The 27,042-nt window shown below is 39.9% G+C and overlaps 2 protein-coding genes across 2 annotated transcripts; one reads left to right on the plus strand and one right to left on the minus strand.

Annotated features, from left to right (window-relative positions):
* Positions 1–855: 855 nt before the first annotated feature.
* Tdo2 (tryptophan 2,3-dioxygenase) lies at positions 856–19,455 on the minus strand. Its single transcript, XM_075950565.1, has 12 exons — positions 19,313–19,455; positions 18,997–19,102; positions 18,243–18,333; positions 15,582–15,652; positions 14,499–14,626; positions 13,059–13,245; positions 11,324–11,431; positions 6,385–6,496; positions 5,276–5,333; positions 3,960–4,039; positions 3,036–3,126; positions 856–1,407 (listed from the first exon to the last, which is right to left on the minus strand). The coding sequence occupies exons 1-12, from the start codon at positions 19,345–19,347 to the stop codon at positions 1,254–1,256; spliced, it is 1,221 nt and encodes a 406-aa protein (XP_075806680.1). The 5' UTR covers positions 19,348–19,455; the 3' UTR covers positions 856–1,253.
* LOC142836378 (large ribosomal subunit protein eL43-like) lies at positions 8,338–8,727 on the plus strand. The gene has a single exon (XM_075950628.1). The coding sequence runs from the start codon at positions 8,358–8,360 to the stop codon at positions 8,634–8,636; it is 279 nt and encodes a 92-aa protein (XP_075806743.1). The 5' UTR covers positions 8,338–8,357; the 3' UTR covers positions 8,637–8,727.
* Positions 19,456–27,042: the final 7,587 nt, after the last annotated feature.

Consider the following 27,042-nt stretch of genomic DNA (forward strand, 5'->3'; position numbering starts at 1 on the left):
CTTTGATAGGTAGAACTTACTCCAGGACTCCCCGGCATTTGAGTCATAGACCAGCTATTATTTATGAGCTTTTTGATGAGAGGGAATGAAGCTTGCTGAAAACCTAGTCCCCATTTAGACAGAAACTGGGGTTTCCGTTAGAGTGTACGTCAGCACGTAGTTAGCAAAGGACAAATTCGGCATTTCCTCTCCAGCTTATTGATTTCTGAGAGCTGCCTTTAGTCCCCATGGTATTTGCCTCTGGATTCTTATCTGTTTAACTACCAGTGTGTATAATGTAAACACACGTGTGAGCGTGCACACGTGCACACAGTACATACACACAAGCCATGTAGCCGAAAGCTGCCGTCATCTTCCTCTTTACATCCTTGAAACACTAATTCCAGGAACCTCACAGGTACCAGTGCACTGTGTCTTTGTTAGAAAAGCGTGATTGCCGTTTGGCCAGTTGGCCTATTTAGTGGGTTGCAAAGACCTCTCCTCCCTGGAGAACTGCTACTCATTTCTACAGAAGTTCTTCGTGGTAGCACTGACCTGCCCCAGTGCAGGCGTTAGAGCAGGGAAAACAGGCTTTGTCATTCTCAGGGGCTACAGTGTAAGGGAGAAAGCGGTCTATGACAGCTAATATTGACACAGAAGAGAGAAAAGCATCTTTAAAACGTTTCAGGAGGAGCATATTCCAGAAGCTGAACCGGGTTCCTGTGGTATATTTTTTAAGTATCTTTGAGTTCTGGGGCTGGTGAAATAATAATCCTATAACATCCCTTAGGCCAAACTTCAAAAAGATTTCTGGCACTGTTCAAGATCTCCGAACACGGCCATGTTTTATAAGCAATGCACAACCAAAACCTAAAATAAATTATTTAAAGATTTATTTGAGTAAATTTTGTATGGAATGACAGTATTTAATGCATATCTAATATAAAGTAAGTGTTCAATATGCTTTATAAGACATGACACAATGAGGTAATAATTATTTAAAGTGGTTCTATTGAATAAGTCTAAGGGTATGTTGAATTTTAGCAGGAATACATCATATGGATGATGCTACTGCTTTGATGAATGATTTCTTATCATAGTGCTTAATCTTACATCACCACAATACACAAGATTATAAAATTGTTTCCAAGATTGGGCCAGAACACCATGTCACTGAGCTACATATATAAATATATTACTCCAAACATGTATTCATAAAAACTTATAAAAGATGGACTAAGGAGACTGCAGTTTCCCCAGACGCTGAGAAGACATTAATCCGAGTCATCACTGCTGAAGTAAGAGCTGTCACAATACTCGGCTGTGTAGAGGAATTTGTGAATGATAGGATTCATCTTTGGTATCCAGTGTCGAGGAACCAGGTATGTTGAGAGGTTAAATAAATCCACAAACACCTTGTATCTGTCACTGGAAGCATACATGCAATTTACATGTTAGATTGTTAATAGGAAAAATTGAAAACATTCTGCACGATAGTTTTTCTAAAACATTTCCCATAAATAACTAATAGTGAATCTTACATCATACATGTCATAAATAACATAGATAGGTTGGTTTGTAGGCAGTATTGGTACTAAGATTATGTAACTTTTCTTCACATCCCAGATTAATGTTTATCAGCAGTAATGTGCTTGATTCAGACCAGGGTGATCCAAATTAAACCTAGAGTCATTGCTGTAATATTGTTTTCACGTAGTTAAGGTTGTGACATTATTTCTTATTTGTTGGAATATTTATTAATTTTTAAATAATATTTGTGTGTATGTGTGTGTAGTGTGTGTGAATGTGTGTGTAGTGTGTGTGTATTGTGTGTGTAGTGTGTGTGAATGTGTGTGTAGTATGTGTGTAGTGTGTGTGTAGTGTGTGTATTGTGTGTGTAGTGTGTGTGAATGTGTGTGTAGTGTGTGTGAATGTGTGTGTAGTGTGTGTGAATGTGTGTGTAGTGTGTATTGTGTGTGTAGTGTGTGTGAATGTGTGTGTAGTGTGTATTGTGTGTGTAGTGTGTGTGAATGTGTGTGTAGTGTGTATTGTGTGTGTAGTGTGTGTGAATGTGTGTAGTGTGTATTGTGTGTGTGTATGTGTGAATGTGTGTGTAGTGTGTAAATGTGTGTGTAGTGTGTATGTGTGTAGGGTGTGTGTATATGTATGGGGGGATTAAGTGCATGTAAGAGCAGGTACTGGTGAGGCCAAAGGCATCACTCTCCTGGACCTAAAATTACAGGTAGTTGTAAGCTGATTTACATGGGCGTTGGGTATCAAATTCTTGATGAACAGCAAATATTTCTAATGACTGAGACATTGTTTTATGCCCCTTACTTTTTCATTTTAAAGGGTTGGTCTGTAAAGTAATATATTTAAAATATGGATTTTATTGTTGCTCACCGGAAAGTATTTCCTAACTGCAAAGTATCTGTCATGTGACTTCTATGAAGGATTAATAAATTTAAATATAATCTTGGCTTTATTACACACATTTAACAGAGTGGTTTCATATGAAAATTGCTTTTCTGTGTCATAGCCAGCCATTTTAAACGATAGCTTTAAAATAGCAAAATCTGGCAAAGTTTTATGATAGAAAGAAAACTTGCCTTTGAAGCCAACTAAATCTGATTGCCATCCTGATTCTGTCACTTGTCACATAAGGGGCCTTGAAACTGAAGAGTTTAACTCCAGAATAAAAATCTACAAGACTTCCTCTGGCCAGAACTTTGTGAGGATTAAATGAGATGAGGCACTAGAAACATTCTCAGGTTAATTCTGTCCATGTAGATGTGTCAATGTCAATACCTGTGGCTCCCTGTGGCCTTAGGTGACTCCTGTGAAAGGTAATTGGACCTCTGAGGGGTCATGACCCACCCACTGAGAAGAACTGCTCTAGGAAATGATGAAGTTCTCTAACTGAGAATTTTATACCTTGAGTTTCCATAGGAATATTGGTATTTAACTAAATGTGCTGCTTTCAGTTAAGAGGCAAGTATAACTTTTCCAACATGACATCCACAGACCTGTAAATGCCAAGATCTGCCCCAACTTACCTCACGGTTGAGCGTAGGTACTGATAGCCTGAGGATCCCCCAGTGCCACCCTTGGTGCCCAGCATCCTGTGCACCATGCACACATGGTTATCTAGGCAAACACACAAATTTATCATGTAAATATTGTTCTGCCATTAGCTCCAGTGTTCGAAAACCAAAGGGTTGGTAATGATTATTGCTTCAGTAAAGGTTGACACCCTTATCACTTAGCCAGATGGAAACATCGAACACGGGCACCAGAGGAGACCATCAGGTTGCCTAGCAACCCTGTGACCTAGGCTACATACAGTTTCACTTCATTCTTCATTGCTTTTAGCCTTAGACCACAAAAATGGGGAGGACAGGGCCATGTAATGGCTTTCATGAGTCCTTCCCATTTCTTTCTCTGTGGGATCCTACACCTCCAGGAAAAAAAATTTAAAAAAAATGAAATTATGCACCAGAGGTCATTGTGTAAAGTTCTAGGGAGGGATGGAGAAACTGGGGTATGAGGGAGTCCTAAGGGTTAAGAAAGAAAAAAAAAGGCTGCATGCTTTCTCTCATTTGGGTGTAATCTTAGTAGCACATTCACGAACATGGAAAGGTAACCATGTGCAGGGAAGAAGGTACCAGATAGGTAGGGAATGGAAAGGGGAGGTTGGTGGCCAAGTGAATACAGGGGACAGTGATGTGTGAGTATGTAAATATGATGAAACCCATTGTTTCAAACACCAACCAGAAAATTAACAAAAACCTTATGAAATAAAGTAAAGCAAATAACTTAATTTTTAACACATTGGCATGGGGATGGAGATATTATATACTAAGCCTGACATAAAGTTCACTTTCCCTTTTTATTCTAAAAGGAAATAAAACATTCTCGATCCCTGCAATGCGGTAAAGGCACAAAAGGAGGGTGCGGGGACCTGGTGGAAGAGTACCTACATCTCCATTTGGTCATGAGCGTGTCTATATCCATCAGCGAGGTCAGCAACTGGAAAGGGACCTGGAACCGGGGCTCCTCCCTACAGGAAACAACAGTCAGAAGTCGTACTGATTGAGGAGACACAGGGCACCAAGGCAAGCCAGAGTAGCTGTGAATGGGCCCTAGGCAACTTAGTATTTAGGAGCTGTACTACCTTTGGATTGCCCTCTCCGTCTTTGTTTCCTTACCTCAAAACATGGGAGAAACACCAGTCAATGCCCAGTATTAGAGTGAAATCTAGAAAGGTCCATGTAATATGTATGAAGTAACCAGCCAGAAGAATCCTGCCTGCTACTATCTTACTGGAAGGGAGATGTGTTTATCTTAAATAGAATTCTAGAAACCATCAAATGCTTCTAAGCAGATACTAAGACATGAAAACAGATTATTTCTATAGCCCTTACTATGCTTGAATTTCTTTTATCTAAGTCATCAACATTCTTGACACATATTTTACTTAGGATATTCGTTTATTGCAAGATGAGAAAGTGAAGTTAAAAGATTTTGTTTCTTCTGATTCTGAAGAAACAGATCTGAGAGAATTTGCAAAATGAAAATTTGCAACTAAAAAAAATTCTTTAACAGTCCCTTGAGGCTTATTTAGAAATGTAATCCTCACTGGCTGAACACATATTCATGGTCCCCATGGAAGTGAACACCCAGGGGACCCTGAAAACCTTTTAGACTGTAAAGGAAATTTTATATAAAACCATTGACCAAGCAGACAACCGGTTATGAGACATTCTCAATTGCCCACTTTTTATTTTAATTTTAATTGCATTTCCTTTATGTAGGGGTGGACGAGGGTGTGTGCACACCTTGGCTGGAACAACCAGGACAAGTTGGAGGTAGTCAGCTGTCTTTTTCCAGCTCGGTGGCAAGTGCCTTAACCCACTCACTCAGCTCACTGGCCTCAAATTTTCATTTGATAAAACAGACAAATCTCTGAAACTATTTTTTTAATGAAATAATATCATCATTGAACTTCAAAGAAAAGATCAGCTTTAGCCCCTTGGGGCCACTTAACGACTGACACACAATGCTTCCTATAATTAATAGCCAACATATATTTGGTTGTGTGCACATTGTGCACCAACAGCCAGCTGCATGAGTCCAGTCAGACTTGCCGTTCACCGGAGCTGCTTTCTGTGTTTGCTTCTAAAGCTGAATTACTGTATTGAATTTTGACTGCACTCTATGGTCTTTATCCTTAGCATATCCTCCCAAACAACTCTTCAGTTTCACACCAGTTTCCGCTTTTAAATTTTCTTTTTACCTGTAAAAATAGATCATCAGTGCTCCCTGGAGTGCTCGGTATGACAGTCGTCGCTCACCTGTAAGACAATCAGCGAGTTCTCAGCATTCAAATCTCTCGTTCTGGTGCTAGGGAAGGGGCACAAGTCCTCGCATGCCCTAGATGTTACCACTGAGCTAGCTTTCACAGAAAGTCTCAGCTTAACAGGTAATTTAAGGCAGTCATGTTCATTTGAATTACCACCTTAAATACTTAAATGTTTTAGGTGTTTTCAGAGAAAAAATAATGTTTAAGTTTTTGTTCCCGAGCTTGAACTTAGTAATTTATGGTTCTAAAAGCAGACTAATACATTTATTATACATATATGTGTTATAAACACTCAAATATGTTCAGTGATGTACTAGAACAGCATTATATAATTAATATGTAACTCTTATGATATAGTATTTTCCAGTTGAAGCAATACAGTGGTTCACTAATCAAAAGCCAAACACGATTCACTTTATTCCCTTTTAGAAATTGTTGTGTTATTTGCTTGTTTGTTTGCATTGGATGCTGTAGTTCATATCCATACTCCTTGTACTTAAGAGCTGAGTAAGGATCAGGGATTTTAAGCTAACTTGGGCATCATAATATCAGGGGGTGCGATGATTATACAAGAGTGTGGCTTGTAGTCTAAAAAAAAGAATCCTCCATCCCTCATTGCAAGAGCCAAATGGTAGCCATGTCTCTCTGAGGATTTATAGAGAGTGGAACCTAGTACCTGTTTGAGGCTGACCTTAAGTCAGTGTTACAGTCTGTTTTTATACAATTATTATTTATAATTATTACATCTGTCTTGCTTATTTCTAAAAACTTTGAGAATTTTACAATAAAACTTTCCCTTGACACCCTTACATGGAGGCCATAGTATGGAAATGTTTCCTAGTGTCTTGTAAGTATATCTAACCAGCAAACTTGTTAACGAAGGGCTGTCAGGCACCGTATTTACCTACTTCTTACTTCTCCAAGTAGGAAAACAATTTATCAGATTTCCCCCAAGTCAGGCTCGATAGACAGGCCTACAGGTGCATTTTTCATTCTCACTCATACACCCTTGAGGTGTAAGACTCTGAGAGCAAAGCATCTACCTTTGCTTAGGAGGTACTCGTGGCGCTTCTCGTCAAACAAGCACAGGAGAACCTCTTTCTGTTTCCGGAACTCAGCCATCTGCTCCTCTTTCTCTTCCGATTCTTCCAAAGCCTGAGGAGAAATACTGCTTTAATCTTCCCAAGAAGAGAAGAGAGTACTCCTTTAGAATGCCTGCCTTAGGAGAAGCAGATTCTCAGCTTGTAGAGAAGGTATACCTTGAGTACTTATCTTTCCAGTGAGTATTTATCTGTAGTGAAAACACTACAATGTGGGAGAGAACATCCTCAAGAAGGAATCATCCATATACTTCCTGTTCTCTCATTTTACTTGCATTTAAATAATTTAATAATATCCAATACTCTTCATTAGAAGTCTTAGAAAATGTTACTTTTTAATCAGAAATAATATAAATTCCATTTAAATTGTATATTGCCTCTTTTGGTCTAGAAGAACCATTTCTTAAGTATGGTTTACATTCTGTTTTCATTTAGCTTCTATCTTTTGATTGGCTAAAGCAGGTCTGCTTTATCTGCATGCCCTACAATTCCACTTGCAATTGGTTAATTTGACTGTAATAGACCACTCAGATTACCCATCCTTGATCCATCAGAGCAAGCACAGTGCAGAGGGGCCTGCATGTAATATTATTGTCATGATTATTAATTTACTAAAGTCACAGGAAAGTGACTGATGTAAAATTGTGAGCAGAAATTGCATCGCCTCACCTCAAACACATTTGTCTTGTAGGAAAAAGATGCCATGCAATTAAGTCACCCAAATACTGCATTGTGACCAGGGATAGCACTATACAGGAACAGAGGCATCACCATAGGCAGTGACAGCAGTCAGAAGGTTGGCAGGCATGGAAAGGTCTGCCTGGTGGAAAACATTGAAAGCTAAGAGCTCAGCTAGTGGGTCCTCCCCATTCGGTTTGATCAATTGATATATGAAAAACCTTAGGGTCCCCATCATAGATGTTTATCTTTTTCTTGAAAACAGAAACTATACATGAGGGGTTTTAGGCAAGAGGGGCAGGTCATCAGGTTTCTGTTTTAGAAGGACAACTAAGACCGTCGCTCAGAGAATGAACTAAAAGGCCTACAAGTGGAAGGGATGGGACACTGAATAGACCTTCACTTTAGTGGAAATCGCACTCAAGACATGGCGGTAAGAGAAAAATATGAGCAAGCTACTGGAAGATAAAAAGCTGGCAATGTTCAGAGATCCCTCAAAAACAATGCTGAGTGGCCCGGAGAGATAGCTCAGTGGTAAAAAAGCACTTGTCCTTTTAAACGATCCAAGGTTCAACTGCTATTGAAATGCTTTAAAACATGAATGTATCATGGTAACCCTTTGAGGTAGATAGCCTTACTTTCTATTTTGCCTGCAAGAAAAGTTATGCAAGAAGGTAAATAATTGATTTGCTGTCACAGAAATCCACGGTGAGGATGAAAGTGGAGCCCATATCACAGGACGTCAAAGTCTGTGCTTTCAAAATCCCTGCTCAAAGTGGCAGAGCTGAATTGACTAGAGAAGCTGAGTCCTGAAGACAGGGTGAAAAGACCTCTACTCTGAAGAGAACTTGGAAGCAATCTCATTTAAAAGAAAAAAAAAAGAACAAACTGATATTGTCTGTGGCCAATGGAAAGGATCTAGCAGAAACATCAGCAAAAGTTACATGGTTAAATATGTTTAGTTTCTCTCTCCTATGCCACTTGTGCCTTGAATTGATCACAATATCCAGTTGAAGAAGGATAAAACATTGTATCAATACTAGTTGTTCACTACAGGTAAAAATTGTTCTTTATAATGTAGATCTTATTTTGGCATCATTTTTATCCCTATGAGGAAAGCTAAAGCCAATCATGTATTATATAATTCAAGAAGATGCGTTTATAAAAAGACAGATTGTAAAGAAAATTATGAAAATAACAGGAAATTGCTCTCCGTGCTTGGCTTAGGTTCCGGTGACATGGCTAAACGCACCAAGAAGGTCGGGATCGTCGGGAAATATGGGACCCGCTATGGTGCCTCCCTCCGGAAAATGGTGAAGAAAATTGAAATCAGCCAGCACGCCAAGTACACGTGCTCCTTCTGTGGCACGACCAAGATGAAGAGACGAGCCGCTGGCAGCTGGCACTGTGGCTCCTGCATGAAGACAGTGGCTGGCGGGGCCTGGACCTACAACACGACTTCTGCCATCACAGTGAAGTCTGCCATCAGAAGACTGAAGGAACTGAAAGACCAGTAAAAGTGCTACCATTTGATACACAAGCCTACTAACTACAATAGTGCACAGCCAACTAAATAAATGGGTTAATTTACGTAAAAAAAAAAAAAAACTCCAACCAAGGAAGTGAAAGATCTATTTGACAAGAACTTTAAGGCATTGAAGAAAGAAACTGAGGAGTATACCAGAAAATGGAAGGACCTCCCTTGCTCTTGGATTGGGAGGATCAACATAGTAAAAATGGCAATTCTACCAAAGGCAATTTATAGATTCAATGCAATCCCCATCAAGGTCCCATCAAAATTCTTCACAGATCTTGAGAGGACAATAATCAACTTTATGTGGAAAAACAAAAAACCCAGGATAGCCAAAACAATCCTATACAATAAAGGATTGTCTGGAGACATTACCATCCCCGACTTCAAACTCTATTACAGAGCTACAGTGATGAAAACAGTGTGGTACTGGCATAAAAACAGAGAAGACGACCAATGGAATCATATAGAAGACCCGAATTTTAACCCACAAACCTATGAACACCTCATTTTTGATAAAGGAGGCAAAAGTATACAATGGAAGAAAGAAAGCATCTTCAACAAATGGTGCTGGCATACCTGGACGTCAACCTGTAGAAGAATGAAAATATACCCATATCTATCACCATGCACAAAACTCAAGTCCAAATGGATTAAAGACCTTACTATCAGTCAGAACACATTGAACCTGATAGAAGAGAAAGTGGGAAGTACCCTACATCAGATGGGCACAGGAGATCGCTTCCTATGTGTAACCCCAACAGCTCAGACATTAAGGGCAACATTGAATAAATGGGACCTGCTAAAACTGAGAAGCTTCTGTAAAGCAAAGGACACTGTCACCAAGACAAAAAGGCAACCTACTGACTGGGAGAAAATCTTCACCAACCCCACAACAGACAAAGGTCTGATCTCCAAAATATATAGAGAACTCAGGAAACTAGACTTTAAAATGCTAATTAACCCAATTAAATAATGGGGCACTGATGTGAACAGAGAATTCTCAGCAGAGGAAGTTCAAATGGCCAAAAGACACTTAAGGTCGTGCTCAATTTCCTTAGCAATCAGGGAAATGCAAATCAAAACAACTTTGAGATATCATCTTACACCTGTCAGAATGGCTAAAATAAAAAACTCCAATGATAGCCTTTGCTGGAGAGGCTGTGGAGGACGGGGTACCCTCATTCATTGCTGGTGGGAATGCAATCTTGGGCAACCACTTTGGAAATCAGTGTTTCGGTTTCTCAGGAAATTTGGGATCAACCTACCCCTGGACCCAGCAATACCACTCCTGGGAATATACCCAAGAGATGCCCTATCATATGACAAGAGCATTTGTTCAACTATGTTCATAGCAGTATTATTTGTAATAGCCAGAACCTGGAAACAACCTAGATGCCCTTCAATGGAAGAATGGATGAAGAAAGTGTGGAATATCTACACATTAGAGTACTATGCTGCGGTAAAAAACAATGACTTCTCGAAATTTGCATGCAAATGGATGGAAATAGAAAACACTATCCTGAGTGAGGTAACCCAGACCCAAAAAGATGAATATGGGATGTACTCACTCATAATTGGTTTCTAGCCATAAATAAGGGACACGGAGCCTACAATTGGTGATCCTAAAGAAGCTAAGTAAGAAGGTGAACCAAAGGAAAAACATATAGTTATCCTCTTGGCTATGGGAAGTAGACAAAGTTGCCGGGGAGAAAATTGAGATCTTGGGGGTGGGGTGGGATGGGGGTAAGGGGAGATGGGGAGAGAAAAGGGAGAAGGGGAGGAAGGGGGGAACTTGGAGAAAAAGGAGGATTGGGATAAAGGAAGGTTGGATAGGGGAGCACGGAAGCCCAATTCTTAGTTAAGGGAGCCACCTTAGGGTTGGCAAGAGATTTGAACCTAGAGTGGCTCCCAGGTGCCCAAGCCGAGGTCCCCAGTTAATTCCTTGGGCAGCTGGGGATAGGGAACCTGAAATGACCCTATCCTATAGCAATACTGACGAATATCTTGCATATAATCATAGAACCTTCATCTGGTGATGGATGGAGATAGAGACAGAGACCCACACTGGAGCACTGGACTGAGCTCCCAAGGTCCCAATGAGGAGCAGAAGGAGGGAGAACATGAGCAAAGAAGTCGGGACCACGAGGGGAGCACCCACCCACTGAGACAGTGGAGCTGATCTATTGGGAGCTCACCAAGGCCAGCTGGACTGTGACTGAAAAAGCATGGGATAAAACTGGACTCTCTGAACATGGCGAACAATGAGAGCTGATGAGACGCCACGGACAATGGCAAGGGGTTTTGATCCTATGTAATGTGCTGGCTTTGTGGGAGCCTAGCCAGTTTGGATGTTCACCTTCCTAGATATGGACAGAGGGGGGAGGACCCAGGACTTACCACAGGGCAGGGAACCCTGACTGCTCTTTGGACTGGAGAGGGAGGGGGAGAGGAGTGGTGGGAAGGGGAGAGGAGTGGTGGGAGGGGGAGAAAGGTGGGAGGAGGGGGAGAAGGGTGAGAGGAGGGGGAGGGAAATGGGAGGCTGGGAGGAGGTGGAAACTTTTTTTTTCTCATTTTCTCAATAAAAAAAGATTTAAAAAAAATAACAGGAAATTTATGAGATAAATTTATAATTCTCTTCACAATAAGTTTATGGCATGAATTCATAATTACCTGTATTCTTATGAATTCTTCTTCTAGGCCTTTCAGGATGTTCTCTTCAAACTTTCCCCAGAAATTAAATCCATGTGGCTCTAAGCCAGGTGTTCTCTCCAGCCATGCCTTAAGCAAACAATTGTTTAGATGAGTACCTGGTAAGCATAAACTTTTAATATCTCCATAATTTTGAGATAGTTATAAAACTTGGTGCAGTAGCCGCTGAGACCAGAAGAGCGTACTAAATCCCCTAGGGATGTCGACAGGGTTGTGAGCCTCTCTATGTGAGTGCTGGGGAACAAACTGCTGGGTTTTTTTTTTCCCCACTGTTTAAGGAATTTTTATTAAAGCAAGAATTTTATAATCCAAATTATCTTTTCTTGCTTATAGTTATCAGTTCTTCTACTTAAAACAGAACTAACATCCCAAGCTATTCCACGATAAAGAATTACAAAATTAAAGAAAGGAATACTTTAAATTTTCATACTTTGCTGAAAATTCTTCTCCCAGAGTCTATAAAACATTAATTTGTTTTTATATCTTACTATTTTTTGGGTTTTTTTTTGTTGTTTTAAATCAAGTAATCTAGGACTAACACTAGATTGCTAAACCTGGCATTTGTTCAGTACATAAGGTTCAAAGTTTCCTTTCCTTTTTTTGTATTTTTTATATTTTGCAATGTTTTATCATAATATTTAAATTTTTCGATGTTTGGATATTTTTTCTACTGTGAACCAATCGCTGGCGTGCTGCTGGAGATTGATTACTCAGAATTACTTCACATGCTTGAGTCTCCAGAGTCTCTCTGCTCAAAGGCTGATGAAGCTGTAGCTGTACTACAAGCCCACCAAGCCAAAGAGGCTGCCCAGGAGGCAGTCAACAGCGCCACTGGTGTTCCAACTGTTTGAATTGATCAGGGACCAAGGAAACAAATGGCCGCTCTTTGGAAGAGAGGTAACTGCTCTTGACCACTGAGCCAGCTCTGCAGCCCCTCCTGCAGTCATTCAAAGATTGCAGATGACTTCGTGGTCTAGAAATCAATCTGGCTGTATAAACACCTGTCTTTTCCTTACTGAGCCTGCATTTAGTTTTGAGATGAGCTTTTTATTCACTTCCCCCTGTCTTAAGTTTTCCAACAATGTATAGGCAATAGTAAGCTAATTGCCTGCACTTTCAATGCGTTGGAGCTTAAGGGCAGACTGCAATTCACTAGATAAAAATATTAATTTGCAAAGAGAAACGCTTAATGACAAAAATCAAGTCAAACTTTGTATCATGAAAATTCAATTAATCATGAACACTATTTGTAAATTCCCATGGAATCTAAATAAGAATTTTCATGATGAGAACATTCTTAGTAATTTAATTAGTAAAAATTCTCAGCATAATTTTTAATTAGTCTATATTCCAGAGAAACAAAGTTGATTAAATAAATAAATCTAGGCAAAAAATCAACTAATTGCATATTGCTCAGTAGGAATATTTGATGGGATAATTTAATGAGATGATGAAACTCTTGGATATTGACATACAATTACATAAATCTTGTTGAATTCTCAATAAGATTTTTAATATTTTAACATTTTAAATATTTTAGAAAGCTTAATTACAAGTTTAGTAGATTTTTTTCTCTGTCCTTGTTTATCATGAATGGAGCCTTATTTTGATAAGAGTGTTTGAATTCTGATGCAGCAGACCTGAAGTTAGCAAGAGGTTGGAGTTGTATGTGGAAGGCTGAGCAGGAGGCTCCTACCTCCACCAGCTGCAGCAGCGTCTGCTCCTGCTCTGATTTCAACAGCAGCTCATTGGCCTCGCCTCCGAAGTTATCCCGGTAGTGTCTCCTGTTGTAAGGGACTCTTAAGCTCTGAAGAACGCCTATCTTATTCTCTAGCAGTCGGAACTGTAAACTCTGGAAGCCCGATGCTGGAGATAGGTACTCTCTGAGAATAAACAGGAGAAAGAGGGGGGAAGAGCAAGGGAGAGATGAGATTGTATACCCCTGTAAGGTTTCTTGTAAAGAGAGGATATAGCTCAGAATAGCTATCAGGAGCACAGAGAAAGCCGCCTGGAATTTACCTAAAAAGCCTCTTACTTGAATAAAAAACGAAGTACATAAGCATTATTGTCACCTTGGACTACTTTGAAGTTGGTTTCCAGAGTTGTGAAATATATATTTAAAAACGTGCAATGCATATTTTAATATATATTAATTTATAGACATTATAAATTAAACACATTTCCAGGATATATTTGAATAAATATGCACATAAATAATAGTGTACATTGTGTCATACTTTTCTAAGAAAAATGACAGGTGGACATCAGGAAGTTGTGTTTTCCACAGTGGCAAAAGATTGTATACAAATATTATGTAACCTCTCCCTCCTACCAGTGCTAATCATGGATATGATCATCCATCTCCCTCTCTGGATGAACATCAGTGAGAGAAAGCAAGTACAAACAAGATGCTGCCTAAGACGGACAAAGATGATCTAAGACGTGATTAAGCCATCAAAGCTCTTCCCCTCCCCTAAGTGATGCTGAGAGTTTAGTTTCTTAAATTCTACCACAAATGATCCGACTTTTTCTTCTTCCTCTCTCTCTCTCTCTCTCTCTCTCTCTGTCCCTCCTTCTCCCTCTCCCCTCTCCCCTCTTTTTCTTTGAAACTTGTTTGGAACATCGCCTATTACGCCATATGATGGACTCGTAAATTTGAGAAAATTTCTTCTCTAATTTTAGAAAAAAAATTCCTGCATGTGTGCTTTTTAGAGACGTAAGTTCGAATTCAGATTCAGATATGAATACGCACACATGTACAGATGGCTGTGTGTGTTCAGAAGGTTAGAGCTAAAACTGAGAGTATATAATGAATACTGACATTTTGGTTGACATATTTATACATCACTACTATTTCTTGCATTTTCATATTGCGAGCTATTTAAGCCACTTCGTGTCTACTATCCTTTATGGAGAAAAACAAGTCCCATGATAAGCTGAAACTAGTTGATCGTCTAACTTTTATATTGAAAACGAGACATGGAATGTTTTTAACCTCTTCTCTAATATTTTGTGATCAGAATCAGTGTCCTTCAAGGGCTAATGAAACAGGCCTCTCCTTTATGCCACGCGTCCTCCTTTTGCAGAACCGGAAGGAGAGTGCAGCCCACTGCTTTCTCAACTGGGAAGTGCACACCTGAAGTCGTTGAAATCCAAGGCCGTCATGGTTTCCAGCACAGAGAACTGCTGCACCAGGAGCTTGAAGATGACCACCACGCGGTGCATCCGGGTCATCACCTTGAGCATGTTCCTCTCGTCCCTGACCTGGTGCGGAAGGAAGAAACCCCCAGTCAGCAGTGGGGTTGTGGGAAGCCACAGGATACATTGTGAATGGCAATGCATTGCAAGCAGATTTCTGTAAATATTAACAGAGACATCTGGAACTAAGGTTTACCCCTAAGTATTTGTGAAGATAATACAATTCTGAGGGGCAAGAGATGTCTACAAATTGGAATTTTTTTTCTACTCTTATCACAGAGGCAAGCTAGAAGCTATCCAGGAGAATGACTCTTTCTGATTTTAAAGTATGTTTCTGCTTTCGTTTTATTTCAGAGAAGAAAGTTCAACATACCAGAGGGACTTCTAGCAAAGGATTCAGTAAATGACTAACTCTAATCTAGTCTTCATTGAATGCCTAAGTTGCTACTGACAAGCCATGGTGTTGTAGTCACATGAAAGGGTAGAAGGAGAGGGGGGAAGAGAGAGAGAGAGAGAGAGAGAGAGAGAGAGAGAGAGAGAGAGAATTTACTGGAGCTCATGAAGCAAAGGCTCAGAGAGGGAACCTATTATAGTGTCTGAATAGGAGACAGGTGGATGCAGCTGCTCTCCTAGCTGCTGGGTGCTGTTCTGTCTTCTCTCAATCTTTTGTCTTACGACCCTTTCCCCCCTCTTCTCTTCCTCTTCCCACTCCTTTTCCATTTCCTTCATCTAGCCTATCTTGTCATAGGTAAGCTAAGTAGAAGTAAAATTCTGCTGCCTCTTATAGGATCGTTACCAGTTAGCCTGACCATCTACTCTACAAAAAATCTGAAGGGAGCAGTGAATCATTTGAAAACACTTTCAAGACTCGAAATATGAGGAAACAGCTTCCCTGAAAGAATCTCCAAATACTTGCTAGGGATTTCGGTATTTCACTAAATATGAGATAAAATGCCCACTTCACACTTTGTACACGCTTATAAAAGTCACATAGATGCAGTTTAATGACACTGAAACTTACATGGCCGTTTTGAAAAATCTCACGAACAGAATCGAGTTCCCAGAGGATTTGTTTAAACCAGAGTTCATAAGCTGTAATATTTTTTTAAAAAATTCGGTTAGAAAGTTACAGGTGACTCTGACTATAATTAGATGACAGATACACCCATGCAACTTTAAAATTAACAAAATATGATCGTGGACCCATTTATATGCTAGAAAGAAGCAGTTAATTTTAATCATCTCTATTTAATGTTCTAATATACTGGATATTTTTTATTCTCTATTCCATTTTTCATTATTGTTGCGGAGGCTCCTCCCAACAGAATAATTGTTTAGGACTTTTATGATAGTACACACAACCCACGCTCACTGCCTGCGTGGAAGCCTGGTTCTTCTGCTTTGTCCCTCCGCTGAGAAATTAGCAATCACAAGCTTAAATGAAGGACTGTACAGTCTTATATTTGTAAGTCTAGGTTTTGTTGTTGTTTGCTTGGGGACTCTTGGGTTTTGGCTGTTCACTATTTGCACCTTTCTAGGGACTTGTGGGCTCGAAACAGATGAGACAGCAGACAGCTGACTGATCGAACAGCAACAGGGAGCCCCAGGCTCACCACACTGCAAACTGAGAGGCCCCTTGTCTTCTAAGGGAGTCAGTCTCAGGCAGCACATCCTCAGAGTTCCCAAATTCTGTTCTAGATCACTTAAACCTGAACTCTGCCAGAACATCTCTGTTGAGGTCTGTCAGAGGGTTGGTCTGTAATACCTTGCCTTTCCCTCCCTCGGGAGTCACCAAATAATACAACTAGTAATCAAAGTTCCTACTGCCTAGCCCAGTAGAAGATGCGTAGTTAGAACCTAAAACATTTGGTTACTAAAAACATTGTTTGGAATGGAGACCTTTCCTTGACGTCAGCCTGTCAATACATTCGTGAAGTGATCAAACCGTTATCTTCCTTTAAATGGGAGCTTGTGCTTCAGACTCCCAATATTTATAGTTAAGAACATGACAGGCATGGAAGACAGCCTTGTGTTTCCAGATTCTTTTGGGCAAGCAAAGTAATTCTTTCCCATTAGCTGTCCTTCACATAGCATATCAACCCCGCAGCAGAAGGATTTTCATCATGGTCATCTATGTTTTTCTTCAGTAACCAGCACAATGTTTGTGACTGGGTGTTTCCTTAAGGAATAAGTGAACTAAGTCAACAGTGTACTATTTAGATGAGCACAGGTTAATAATCTGTTGGTCCCTGTTATATCACCCGTGATACCATTCTATGGATAAAGGCTATGTTGTGATATATCATTTTTAAATAATGCTTAAGATTTGGCAAAAATCAATGATTATATTTAGATAATGAGGAAATAAAATGTTTGCTGATCATTTTCTATGTCTCTTTCCAGGTTCTTCCCAGATTTAACCTTGTGTGGGTTGTCCTATGAGGCACTGCCAGCAGGCTGTAACTAAAGTGTGGATGCTAACGAATTACAATGTCCACCTTCTATTACAGGCTTACTATGTGTTAGACTCTAAGTTTGCTGTGTATGATTTCATCTCCTCATCATGGAGACAAGTAGGATCACAAAAGAAGTGTCTTCATTCGATTATGGAGGTCTGAAATCTAGACAATCTAAGACTGTGTCATTCACAACAGTAGAGATAGGATTCAAAATTATCATTAAATTTCATGTTGACTAGCCAGGGTTCCTCTCTTACTGATTTTACCTTAGTATGGGCCACCAATAAAAATGTAAGGAAGAATTAAACAAATAGAAAACATACATAACAAAATGAGCCAACTCTTTCTGTCATTAATTTCTTCATTAAAAAATTTCTGATATTAGCTACCCAGGGAAGAAACCATTTGAACAAAGGACAAGAACTCGTTGAAAGGGCAAAGTCTATGAGTGTGTAGACCAGAGCGAAGCTCCTGGACAGACACACAATGCAACACAGAACTGACTACCACACAGCAAGCATTCTTAATATTCGGGATCATGGGCCTATTAATATACACATTTGTGAAAATGGACTTGTAGTCTCAGTGTGCAAGGCCCTTCTGAAGACACAGATTGATAATCCGAATACTACTATCCAGAAATTAGAGTTCTGAAATACATTACCAAATAGCAAAACTATGTGGTTGTGTTTAATGCTGCAATTTTATAAAATTATATATATTTGTAGAAGCAGAGACAGTGTGGGGGCAAAGGGGAGGTAGGGTGAAGGAATGGGCAGAGAAAAAGAAAGAAACTTCAATTGGGATGTAAAATAAAAGAAAATTAATAAAAATTTTAAAAATATCAAGGCAAAAAATATAAAATTAAATCGAATTAAATTTGTAGTAAATTAAAAGGACTTACTTCTGGAAAGTAGGGTTTTTAATGCTCCATAAAAGCAAAATATAATAGCCTCTTAGCTTGTAAATCCTTTGTGAAATTAAGAGCCAAAAAGTCTCTCCCAAATTCAAAACAAAACAGGAGTCCCATGCAATCTAACTCATGGGGAAGGACCATGAGGATGACTGACGGATGCTCAGAGAGGCCCCTGTGAAATTTCCTATGATGCAGAAACTGCTCAGGTGTATCTAGTCTTCTAATGTCTTACAGATGAAGTGGTTGTCCCCTATGTGTGACAGACTATCACAGCAGTAGCTCTCTGTCCCCAACCCTTGCGGCTTACCTTGGTGGGTTATGATAAAGAGGTGTTCATCATGGATTTTATTTCCTTTTATTTCACTTTGAAGTTCTTGTGCATCCAAAATTTTTTCCAACTTTAAAGAAAAATGAGAAGATGGATTTTGAGGTTTCAGATCTGGAGTTTTAGAAAGACACATTAATAAGGAGCAGATTGCCACGCTGGTTGTCAAATGCCACAGTCCTGAAGTGAGTGCCAGCTGCAAGTCTGCAACCCTCTCCTCTCCTCCCTCCAGGAGGCTCCTGGAAGGCACTATGTTCCTTATCAATCATGATTACAAAGTCATCAAAAGAGGCAACCAGGACTCTAACCATTTTTCTTAAATTTTTAACCCGAACGCCAACCATGATAACCTCTGAATTCCTCGCTGGAAGCTCCCCTTTATTTACTGGTGATTTCGAGAAAGTTCTGTGTACCTTCAATGTTTCTACTTTGTGATGAGAAATTCAAAGACTTTACAGTCGTCTGGGATTCTGACCACATCTCTGCATACATGCTGAGCAATGCCGGTCTACCATCTGTTACAACCTTCTGCCTAGACATAGTACTTTCAGCTCTGACCACGCCTTTTCTAGGGAGGCACACTTCACCCCTTAATTTGCTGCAGCAGATTTGAAAAGGCTTAGATAAGTCGTGAGTAGTTGAGTCCTAAGGTTCAGAAAAACTACTGATGGTTGAGAAAAGACAGGCAAGGAAAGGCACGAAGCTGACGTTGGTGGCTAGAGTCCTTGCCACCTACCTGCAGGTAGCTCCCGTAGATAAGCCCGCCTCTGCTGGCCTTGTTTACGCCATTTTGAGCTTTGTCTTCTTCACTGTCTTCTACAGATAAGTTTTTCAAAGAATATCTGCAGTTGGAGCAAATGACACAAAAGAGGAGCTTGGAAAATTCAGTGACCACAATATAAGCCATTATGATTCTATTACTATTTTTTCTTGTGGTTTATTAATAAGTGAAGATAATAAATAAGTAAGGCAATCTATAAGTCTAGAAATTTTACTTCTTATAGGCTAGGTTTGGGGAGGCCCCCTTCATTGGAACAGAGATAAACACTTACCCCACACTGTTTCCTAAAAACGGGCACCCACTCATGGTACTGAGGTGTCTTAGGAGCGCACAGGTTTGCTAGGCTGGTGACAGTATCTACTTTCCCAGATATCTTCGTGCTGCCTTTTATGTGTCCCGATTACTAGCCCCGGCCAATCAGCACTCAGCTTACACTCTTAGCCAGGCAATCCTTTTAACTAGCTCAGAGCTGAACATCTGTAACTTGAGGGTTGACTGTGTTGGTCACAGCTTGTTTGCTGGAAGAGTAAGCCAAATCAAACCCTCTGACTCGCCAAGTTGTGCTTTTATATTCAACACACAAGACATCAAATAAATCAATAGAGGACAAGTTCATAGACATTTGCGTTTAACTACTTAATTCCAATAAAGCTTTTCTATTAGGGTAGGGATCCCTAAAGACAACGAGATTATAAACAAGTTTACTCTCTCTAAGTAGGAATTTCTTACGTTCTCGGAGGAACAAGAACTGAAATGTTCCTGGAGAAAGAAGTCACTGAACGGGGCTGGTTCTGCTGAGAGCCACACCCAGTCCACGCTGGAGAGATGGCTCAGAGGTTAAGAGCACTGGATGCTCTTCCAGAGGTCCTGAGTTCAATTCCCAGCAACCACATGGTAGCTCATAACCATCTATAAGAGATATGATGCCCTCTTCTGGCCTGCAGACATATGTGCAGCCAGAACACTGTATATTCCCATATAAGTCTTAAAATCTCTGTCTCTCCCTCCCTCCTTCCTCAATGTCTCCCTTCCCATCTACTCCCTTCATTCACTTTTCAGTGCTAGGGATGGAACCAAGTGCCCCATGCATGCTGGGGAAAGCTCTCTGTCCTGAGCTATAGCTCAGCTCCTATATTGGAAAGTTTACACAGCTCTTGAGAAAACATACTCTAACTCAAAGTAGAAGACTTAGTGATAGAATTTAGGTATTGTGATAGATCCAAGGACTATGTAGATGAAAGCAATGATCTCTGGTTAATCTTCCAAACTCAAATTCCAACTGCATGTAACTATATGTGCATGGATACTGAGTAAATTTGCTAGAGGGAAAACTGAGGTTCATACTTCGAAGATTCAAATTTTAATGAATTATCAGCATGAAGGATCCCAGAAACCATCTGTTGGGAATCCTGGAGACAAAAAATTCTCCCACCCTGGTGTGCAGTAACAGAATGTCAAGAATGTGAAGCATAGAGAATTTTTTCTTTTTGTTGAAAATAGACATTTTCCCTCATATAATCTATCTTGATTATAGTTTCCTGTCCCTCTACTCCAATTACCTCCTATCTCCCCCTCTCATCTGAATTCACTCCTTTCTGTCTTTCATTAGAAAACAGTTTTCTAATGGATAACAATAAAATACAATATAGTAAGAAAATAAAAACTGTTGTGTTGGAATTCGACAAAATAAACAGAAGTAAAGAGAGGCCAAGAGAAAGCACGAAAAACAGAGGCCCACTTTTCCCCACACTCAGGAATTCCATAAAAACACCAAACTGGAATCCATAATACATACACAGAGGATCTGGTACAGATGGGTGCACGCCCTGTACAGGCTGTTTCAGTCTCTAGTTTTCCTGATCAAAGCTCACATGAACTCAGAGAATCTTTAGAGCAAATCATTGCTCTCTAGATCTTTTGAGATTTCAGGAGAACAGACACGATACTGTGAGAACAGAGCCAGAAAAGTATTTGCTGGAAATGGGGTTGGGCTAGATCTGGACATTCGATAGAAATGACACAAGCTACTCTTCCTTTTACAAACACTCAGTATGCTCTATTATATGCTTAATTGTCTACATTTATTGCCTCTACCTCCCGAGTCAACTGTTTACCTTTTTTTTAAATTTAACAATTACATATTGCAGCAGACATGAAAGTACTGAGCTAGTAGGAAAGTTGCCAGCCATAAATGCTCTAGTGTTCTTAACTCTGAGAAGCTAATTCTGAGTGAAGTTGAAATTCCTATTCAAATATTTTTTAGGAGCTCTTAGCTGCTCAGATCCTTGACATGGTCTGATGATTGATTAATTGGTTGACTACTGACTGAGGAATGGCCGAACCCAAGATGTCTTAGACTGGAGACTCTGTTTCTGCCTCCAGAGAACTGGTACTACAGGGATGTCAATATCCATGCCTAAGAGTTTATTCCTTTTGTTATATGTCTAACTGTTTGTGTTCATGTATGTCCTGCACCACACATCATCATACCCAATAGCCTAGAAGACGGCAGATTTCCTGGAACAGACTCTTGAGCATCCATGTTATACTGGGAACCAAACCTAGATCCTTTTGAAAAACGTCAAATACTCTGTTAGCTCGAATGTATTTGCCCCCTAGAAACTCATAGGGAGTGGCAATATTAGGAGCTGTGGCCTGATGGGGGAAATGCCTTGCTGGAGGAAGCTGGATGACACACACTTTTAATCCAGACCTTGAGTCTGGAGGGTACACCTTTAATCTTTTCCTGTTGGAAGTGTGTCACTATGAGGGTGGGTAGTGAAGCATTTTTTCTGAAACTTCACTCGATGTTGACAGTCATTCTTCTGACTTCCTGTTGCCTGAAAGATGTAGGACACTCAGTATTTCTCCAGCATCATGACTGCCTGTATGCCACCATGCCTCTGTGGTTATGATGAACTGTATGCTGTCATGCCTCTGGTTATGGTGAACTGAAGCACTGCACAGCAAGCAAACCCCCTCAATTAAATATTTTCTTTATAAGAGTTGCCATGGTCATGGTGTCTTTCCGCAGCAATTGTAAGCTGTAATTAAGACATACTCCTAACCACCGAGTCATCTCTCCAGCCCTAGAATGACTTATTGTTATTTACTCCCCCCTTGTTTGCTTAGTGTCCCCACCTCCATACCCCTTTCATGATGTCTGCCCAGAAATACCAGCCAAATAACTCCCCAGGTCTACTGGGGCTGTGCTTTGAAGAAAGGCAAACTCATCTCTATTTATATCATAAGGTCTATCACATTTTAAGAACCAAATAACTCCTTCCTACTTTAATAAGCTTTAATAAGCTCCAAGCAATGAAGCATCAACCCTTCACTACAGTCGACAGGTTAAAATCACTATATTGAAAGTACCTTTCTGTTGGTGGTATTTTCTTTCGTTTCCATGGATGGGACTCTAGAAAGAATCCCGTAACTGGGTTTTAACTTAGACAAGTTGGAGCTCTCCACCATCTCTTTAAGACCAAGCACAGGCGTGTTTAGTAGCAATGATGGTGGACTGCAGAAAAAGCAGGAAAGAAACTATCAATTTCAAGTCATGTTGCTACCTCTGAGTAATTGTAGAAGTTTTTCTTTATTACCTCCCAAAGGAAAAAAAAAGGCATGCTGGGACAGTGGGCGTGGCTGTAGCTTATTTTACCAATCCTGTGAATAAGGAAACAAAAGCCCCAGAACAGCGTGGTAGCTACCACGTGACCAGGACCCCAGGATCTTTCTCAGTTTGGCTGTAGAACATGGTGTTTGTGCAGAAATGCTTACTATTATTATATTTCGGTATTTACTAAAACACACATTATAAATACAATTACATTGAAATTTGAGGTATAAATTGCAAATATTTTAAACACAAATTTATTATGAAACCTGCTATTCTTGGTTATTGGTGCAACTTGTGGTAAAGTTTCAATCAACATTCATTTTAAAGATAAATTCTTCCAGGATTAACATGATGCATTGGCCATTAACGTTTTTTTCAAAATTGGCCTGATGATGTAGCTTATGTATAGATTGCTTGCCTAGCATATACCAGGATCCTGGGCTCCCTCCTCTCCATACTCTGGGAATTGCTGAAATAAGAAAACAATCAAGCAGTAAAATGAGCTAAAATTAGTCCTTCTTTCAGTTAAAATTTAAAAATGTATTATGTATAATTGAGAAAATATTAAAATTATCAAAAAATACAAAATTATATTTAAAAACTTTTATAAAGATTTTATTTCATAATGCACAATTTTTGAAACATTTAGAATCACAATTATCAGCAATGTTACAAACTTCTGATAGCTGTCTGCTCAATGGTGAGACTGGAAACAACCAGCTAGGTCCTCTGGAAGCCTGGGGAATTTAGTATTTGGGTGGAAAGAGATTTAGCTGGTTGGCTAAAGGCTGCCACAGAAGAGGGAGAGACCTGGTCAGTTGTCCTCCTCAACTCAGACTATGATGTCCAATATGGACAAGTTCAACAGACACACCTAGGTTAAAGTCCCAGAACCTGACAGTGCCCCAGTGCCTCCATGCTCAGGACAGATGATGCTTCTCTCTTAAAGCCGAAAGGGTGAGGGGAGCTGATAGAAATGGACAGGAAAGAACTTCCTCATGCTGAAAAGAGTCACCACAATAGGGACCTGGAATGTGAGAACACTACACACAGTCGGGGGAACCAGCTTACTCATGCATGAGCTCAGTCACTTCAGGTGGGATGTCATTGGATTGGCAGAAAAATCTGAAGAATTTGGAAGAAACTTTTTTATTTATTTTATTTTTTTATTTTTATTTATTTTTTTAATTTAATTTTATTTTATTTTATTTTGGTTTTGCGAGACAGGGTTTCTCTGTGGCTTTGGAGCCTGTCCTGGAACTAGCTCTGTAGACCAGGCTGGTCTCGAACTCAGAGATCCGCCTGCCTCTGCCTCCCGAGTGCTGGGATTAAAGGCGTGAGCCACCATCGCCCAGCTGGAAGAAACTTATTTTGAGTTCAAGAAGGCATTCAATAGCATTTGGAGTAAAGGACTTTGGGAAACATGAGGTTCTGCAGATTCCCAGAGAAAACCAGAGGGATACTGGATAATGCTATAAAGATACATTTGCATCAGTCAAAGTTTGGAGAACTAAGTGATGAGTTTAAGATAAAGTTTCTTAATTGCCACTTTGACAAATATATAGAAAGAACAACTTAGCAAGAAAAAGAGTTCATTTGAACACATGATTTTAGCACATTCACCCTATAGGGCTTTGCTGCATTGAATCTTGGCCCCATGTAGACCACCCTGGTCAAAGTGGTCTGCATGTGTGTGCATATGTGTAGTGGAAGATATTGTTCGTGCCTTGGTACACATAAAGCAGATCAATCACAGAATAAGAAAAAAGGAAAAGGTAAAACTTCCAAAGTCCAGCCTCAGTGACCTTTCTCTTCCTTCCTGTGAGCTCACCACTAAAATACTACCATGAGCTGGGTACTAACGGGTCAGTACATGAACATTTCTTAATCCAACTATCACTTAATTCTCAAGATTAATTTATCAATGCCTTTTGTTTGTAAAGTTACCTGTAAAAATGATTACAGAAAACTTACTAACTGTAGAAACAGAAGGAAACTATCTTTGAAATGCTTTTTCTATGCCGGGAACTCTGCTGGAATCACTATATTTTTCACTAAAATTAATTAGACTTAATTATATGACATCCAGGTTTTGTTCTTGATTTTGAGACGGGTTTTCTCTCCAGACTGTCCTGGAGGATTCCAGACCCAACAACCTCCCCCGGCTTCAGCCTCCTGAGTTTGGCAAGCATCATGCTCCTGTGCTTAGTCCTCTGAGAACCAGCTTTGCCAAGGCTATACAAGCTGTTTATTAATAGAGCAGGTACGTAAGCAAAGCATTTCCTCATGTAACATCTATGCACACTTCAAGCATAAATCCCAATGATTAGATTATACCTCTACCGACTCTCCTCTTTGTAAAGGATAAATATTTTAATATACTTGAACAACTAAAAATACCTCAAATTGTCTTGTTCAGTACGTGAATTCATTTTATGATTATTTGTTTGACTTTTATTTAATTTTTTAATTGCATGGATATGAATCTGACACAGATGGTGGTTGCAGTAGTGTCTGCAGGAAGCAATGCATATGTGCAAACATAAGTCTCAGTGCTCCATACTTCCTTCAGCATCTGGCACAGTGACCAGTCAAATGGTGAGAAATGTACCTAAGTTAATATGATAAAAATCATGAGGACACACAGGGATCTCCTGTCCAGCATAGATTCATAAATCAAATGATTATGATTATCTACATGCTTTATTTAATTCACTTTAGATATTTTAAGTATAGACCATGTTTTAGAAAATGCCATCATTAGGCTAACAGTGGGGATTATTTAAAACAGTATATTAGAATGCCTGGAGATCCAGCACATTACTCATCTGCTCGCCTCACATGTCAGAGGTTCAGTCTCAACACCGCAAACACAACAGTACAGCAACTACAGATGCTAGTGGCCGCTCATTTGCATTGGCTCCAAGGCTACTTCGACTTGTCCTACAGGATTTCCTTCATTCAAATGTGACGATTGTGTCACAAGCAGGGTTGGAAAATGCAGGATTGAAGTGATATGCAGAGACAAATTCTTTCATGAGGCTAGGAGTAGCAGAGAGAGAGAAATAACAAGGAAATGCTAAAACAATTGAGAAATAAGGTGATAGACTAGGTTGTGGCTGTAGGAAACTGAAACGGGGCTTGGAGGCGGCATTATGAAAAACAAAGTCTACGAGAAGAGGCACCTGTGTGAAGAGGCCAGCTGCAGCGGAGCTCAGATGCCAAGAGGCACGAGACACAGACCTGCGTGAATGTCAGAGCATGCTCACTTCCAATGACAGCATTTTAATTCCAAAGAAAAATCCATGCAATAAAATTGACCATCTAATATATTCAAATTTATCTTATTAATATTCTGTTGGAGCCATAGGAGCCCCACCCACAGTTTGTACATGCCTCAATATTAGTGTTTCTGAGCTTTGTTCATCCACATCTAAGGGTCACACAGCAGCTTAGCTGAGTCTTTTGATGTATTCTTACTAGTGGTGAAAGGTTTTCCACCAGGACACATTAATGACTTCTACTCTTTTCTCGGTATAAGCGATCACAATCACATGAATAGATTTTTCCTGTATTTCTGTCTTCTTTGTCTCAGTTACAGAAATACCAGGTGCTGCTCACAACGCCCGTCTGTGCTCTATGCGCTACCATACAGTTCCCGAGCTTCAGGCAAGGGGCTAGAGGTTGAAACATATAGAGACACACAGACCAATACACAGGCCTCTAGTCACTGGTAAGAAGCCCTTTATTCGATAGCACCATGGAGGCTTATATACCCAGTCAGGTGGGCCAACAGGTGAAAACTTTATCCTCTGATCCTCAAGGGCCAAGGCAACACGTGCTCGTGAAGCAGAGCTGGTAAACAACTTTGACACAGCTTTCAGTAATTCAAATCAAAAGTAAATAAAATTATTTTTAAAAGATGCAGTATATAAATATTTTCAAAGTATTTATTTTGCTTCAGGTCCTAAGGTGCGTAATAGTATGAATCTGCTTTAAAAGTAATTCTGATTACATGAAATTTTCTTTTCTCCTACTCCTAAAATAAAACATTACAATATCCCTGAGATTCCCAATAAGACAAAATGATGGTTAATGTTCATTATCAAGTTGGCAGACCTTATTATCACCTAAAACGCTGGTCCCTGGGTGTCTCTATAGGATATTATATTGACTGTATTAATTGAGGTGAGAAGACTTTCCCAGTGTGAGCAGTACCAATTCCCTAGGTAGGGCATGCTGGATCGGACAGTAGTGGAGAACGTGAGCTGAACGCCAGCATGTTCTCGTAATGCTGACAGCACAATGTGACAGCTTGTTTTTGAGTAATCACCTTATACCTTGACCTTCCCACCTCTGCGGGTGAAAATGAACCCATTTCC

Source organism: Microtus pennsylvanicus, chromosome 16 (assembly GCF_037038515.1).
Source record: "Microtus pennsylvanicus isolate mMicPen1 chromosome 16, mMicPen1.hap1, whole genome shotgun sequence".
NCBI classification, from domain to species: domain Eukaryota; kingdom Metazoa; phylum Chordata; class Mammalia; order Rodentia; family Cricetidae; genus Microtus; species Microtus pennsylvanicus.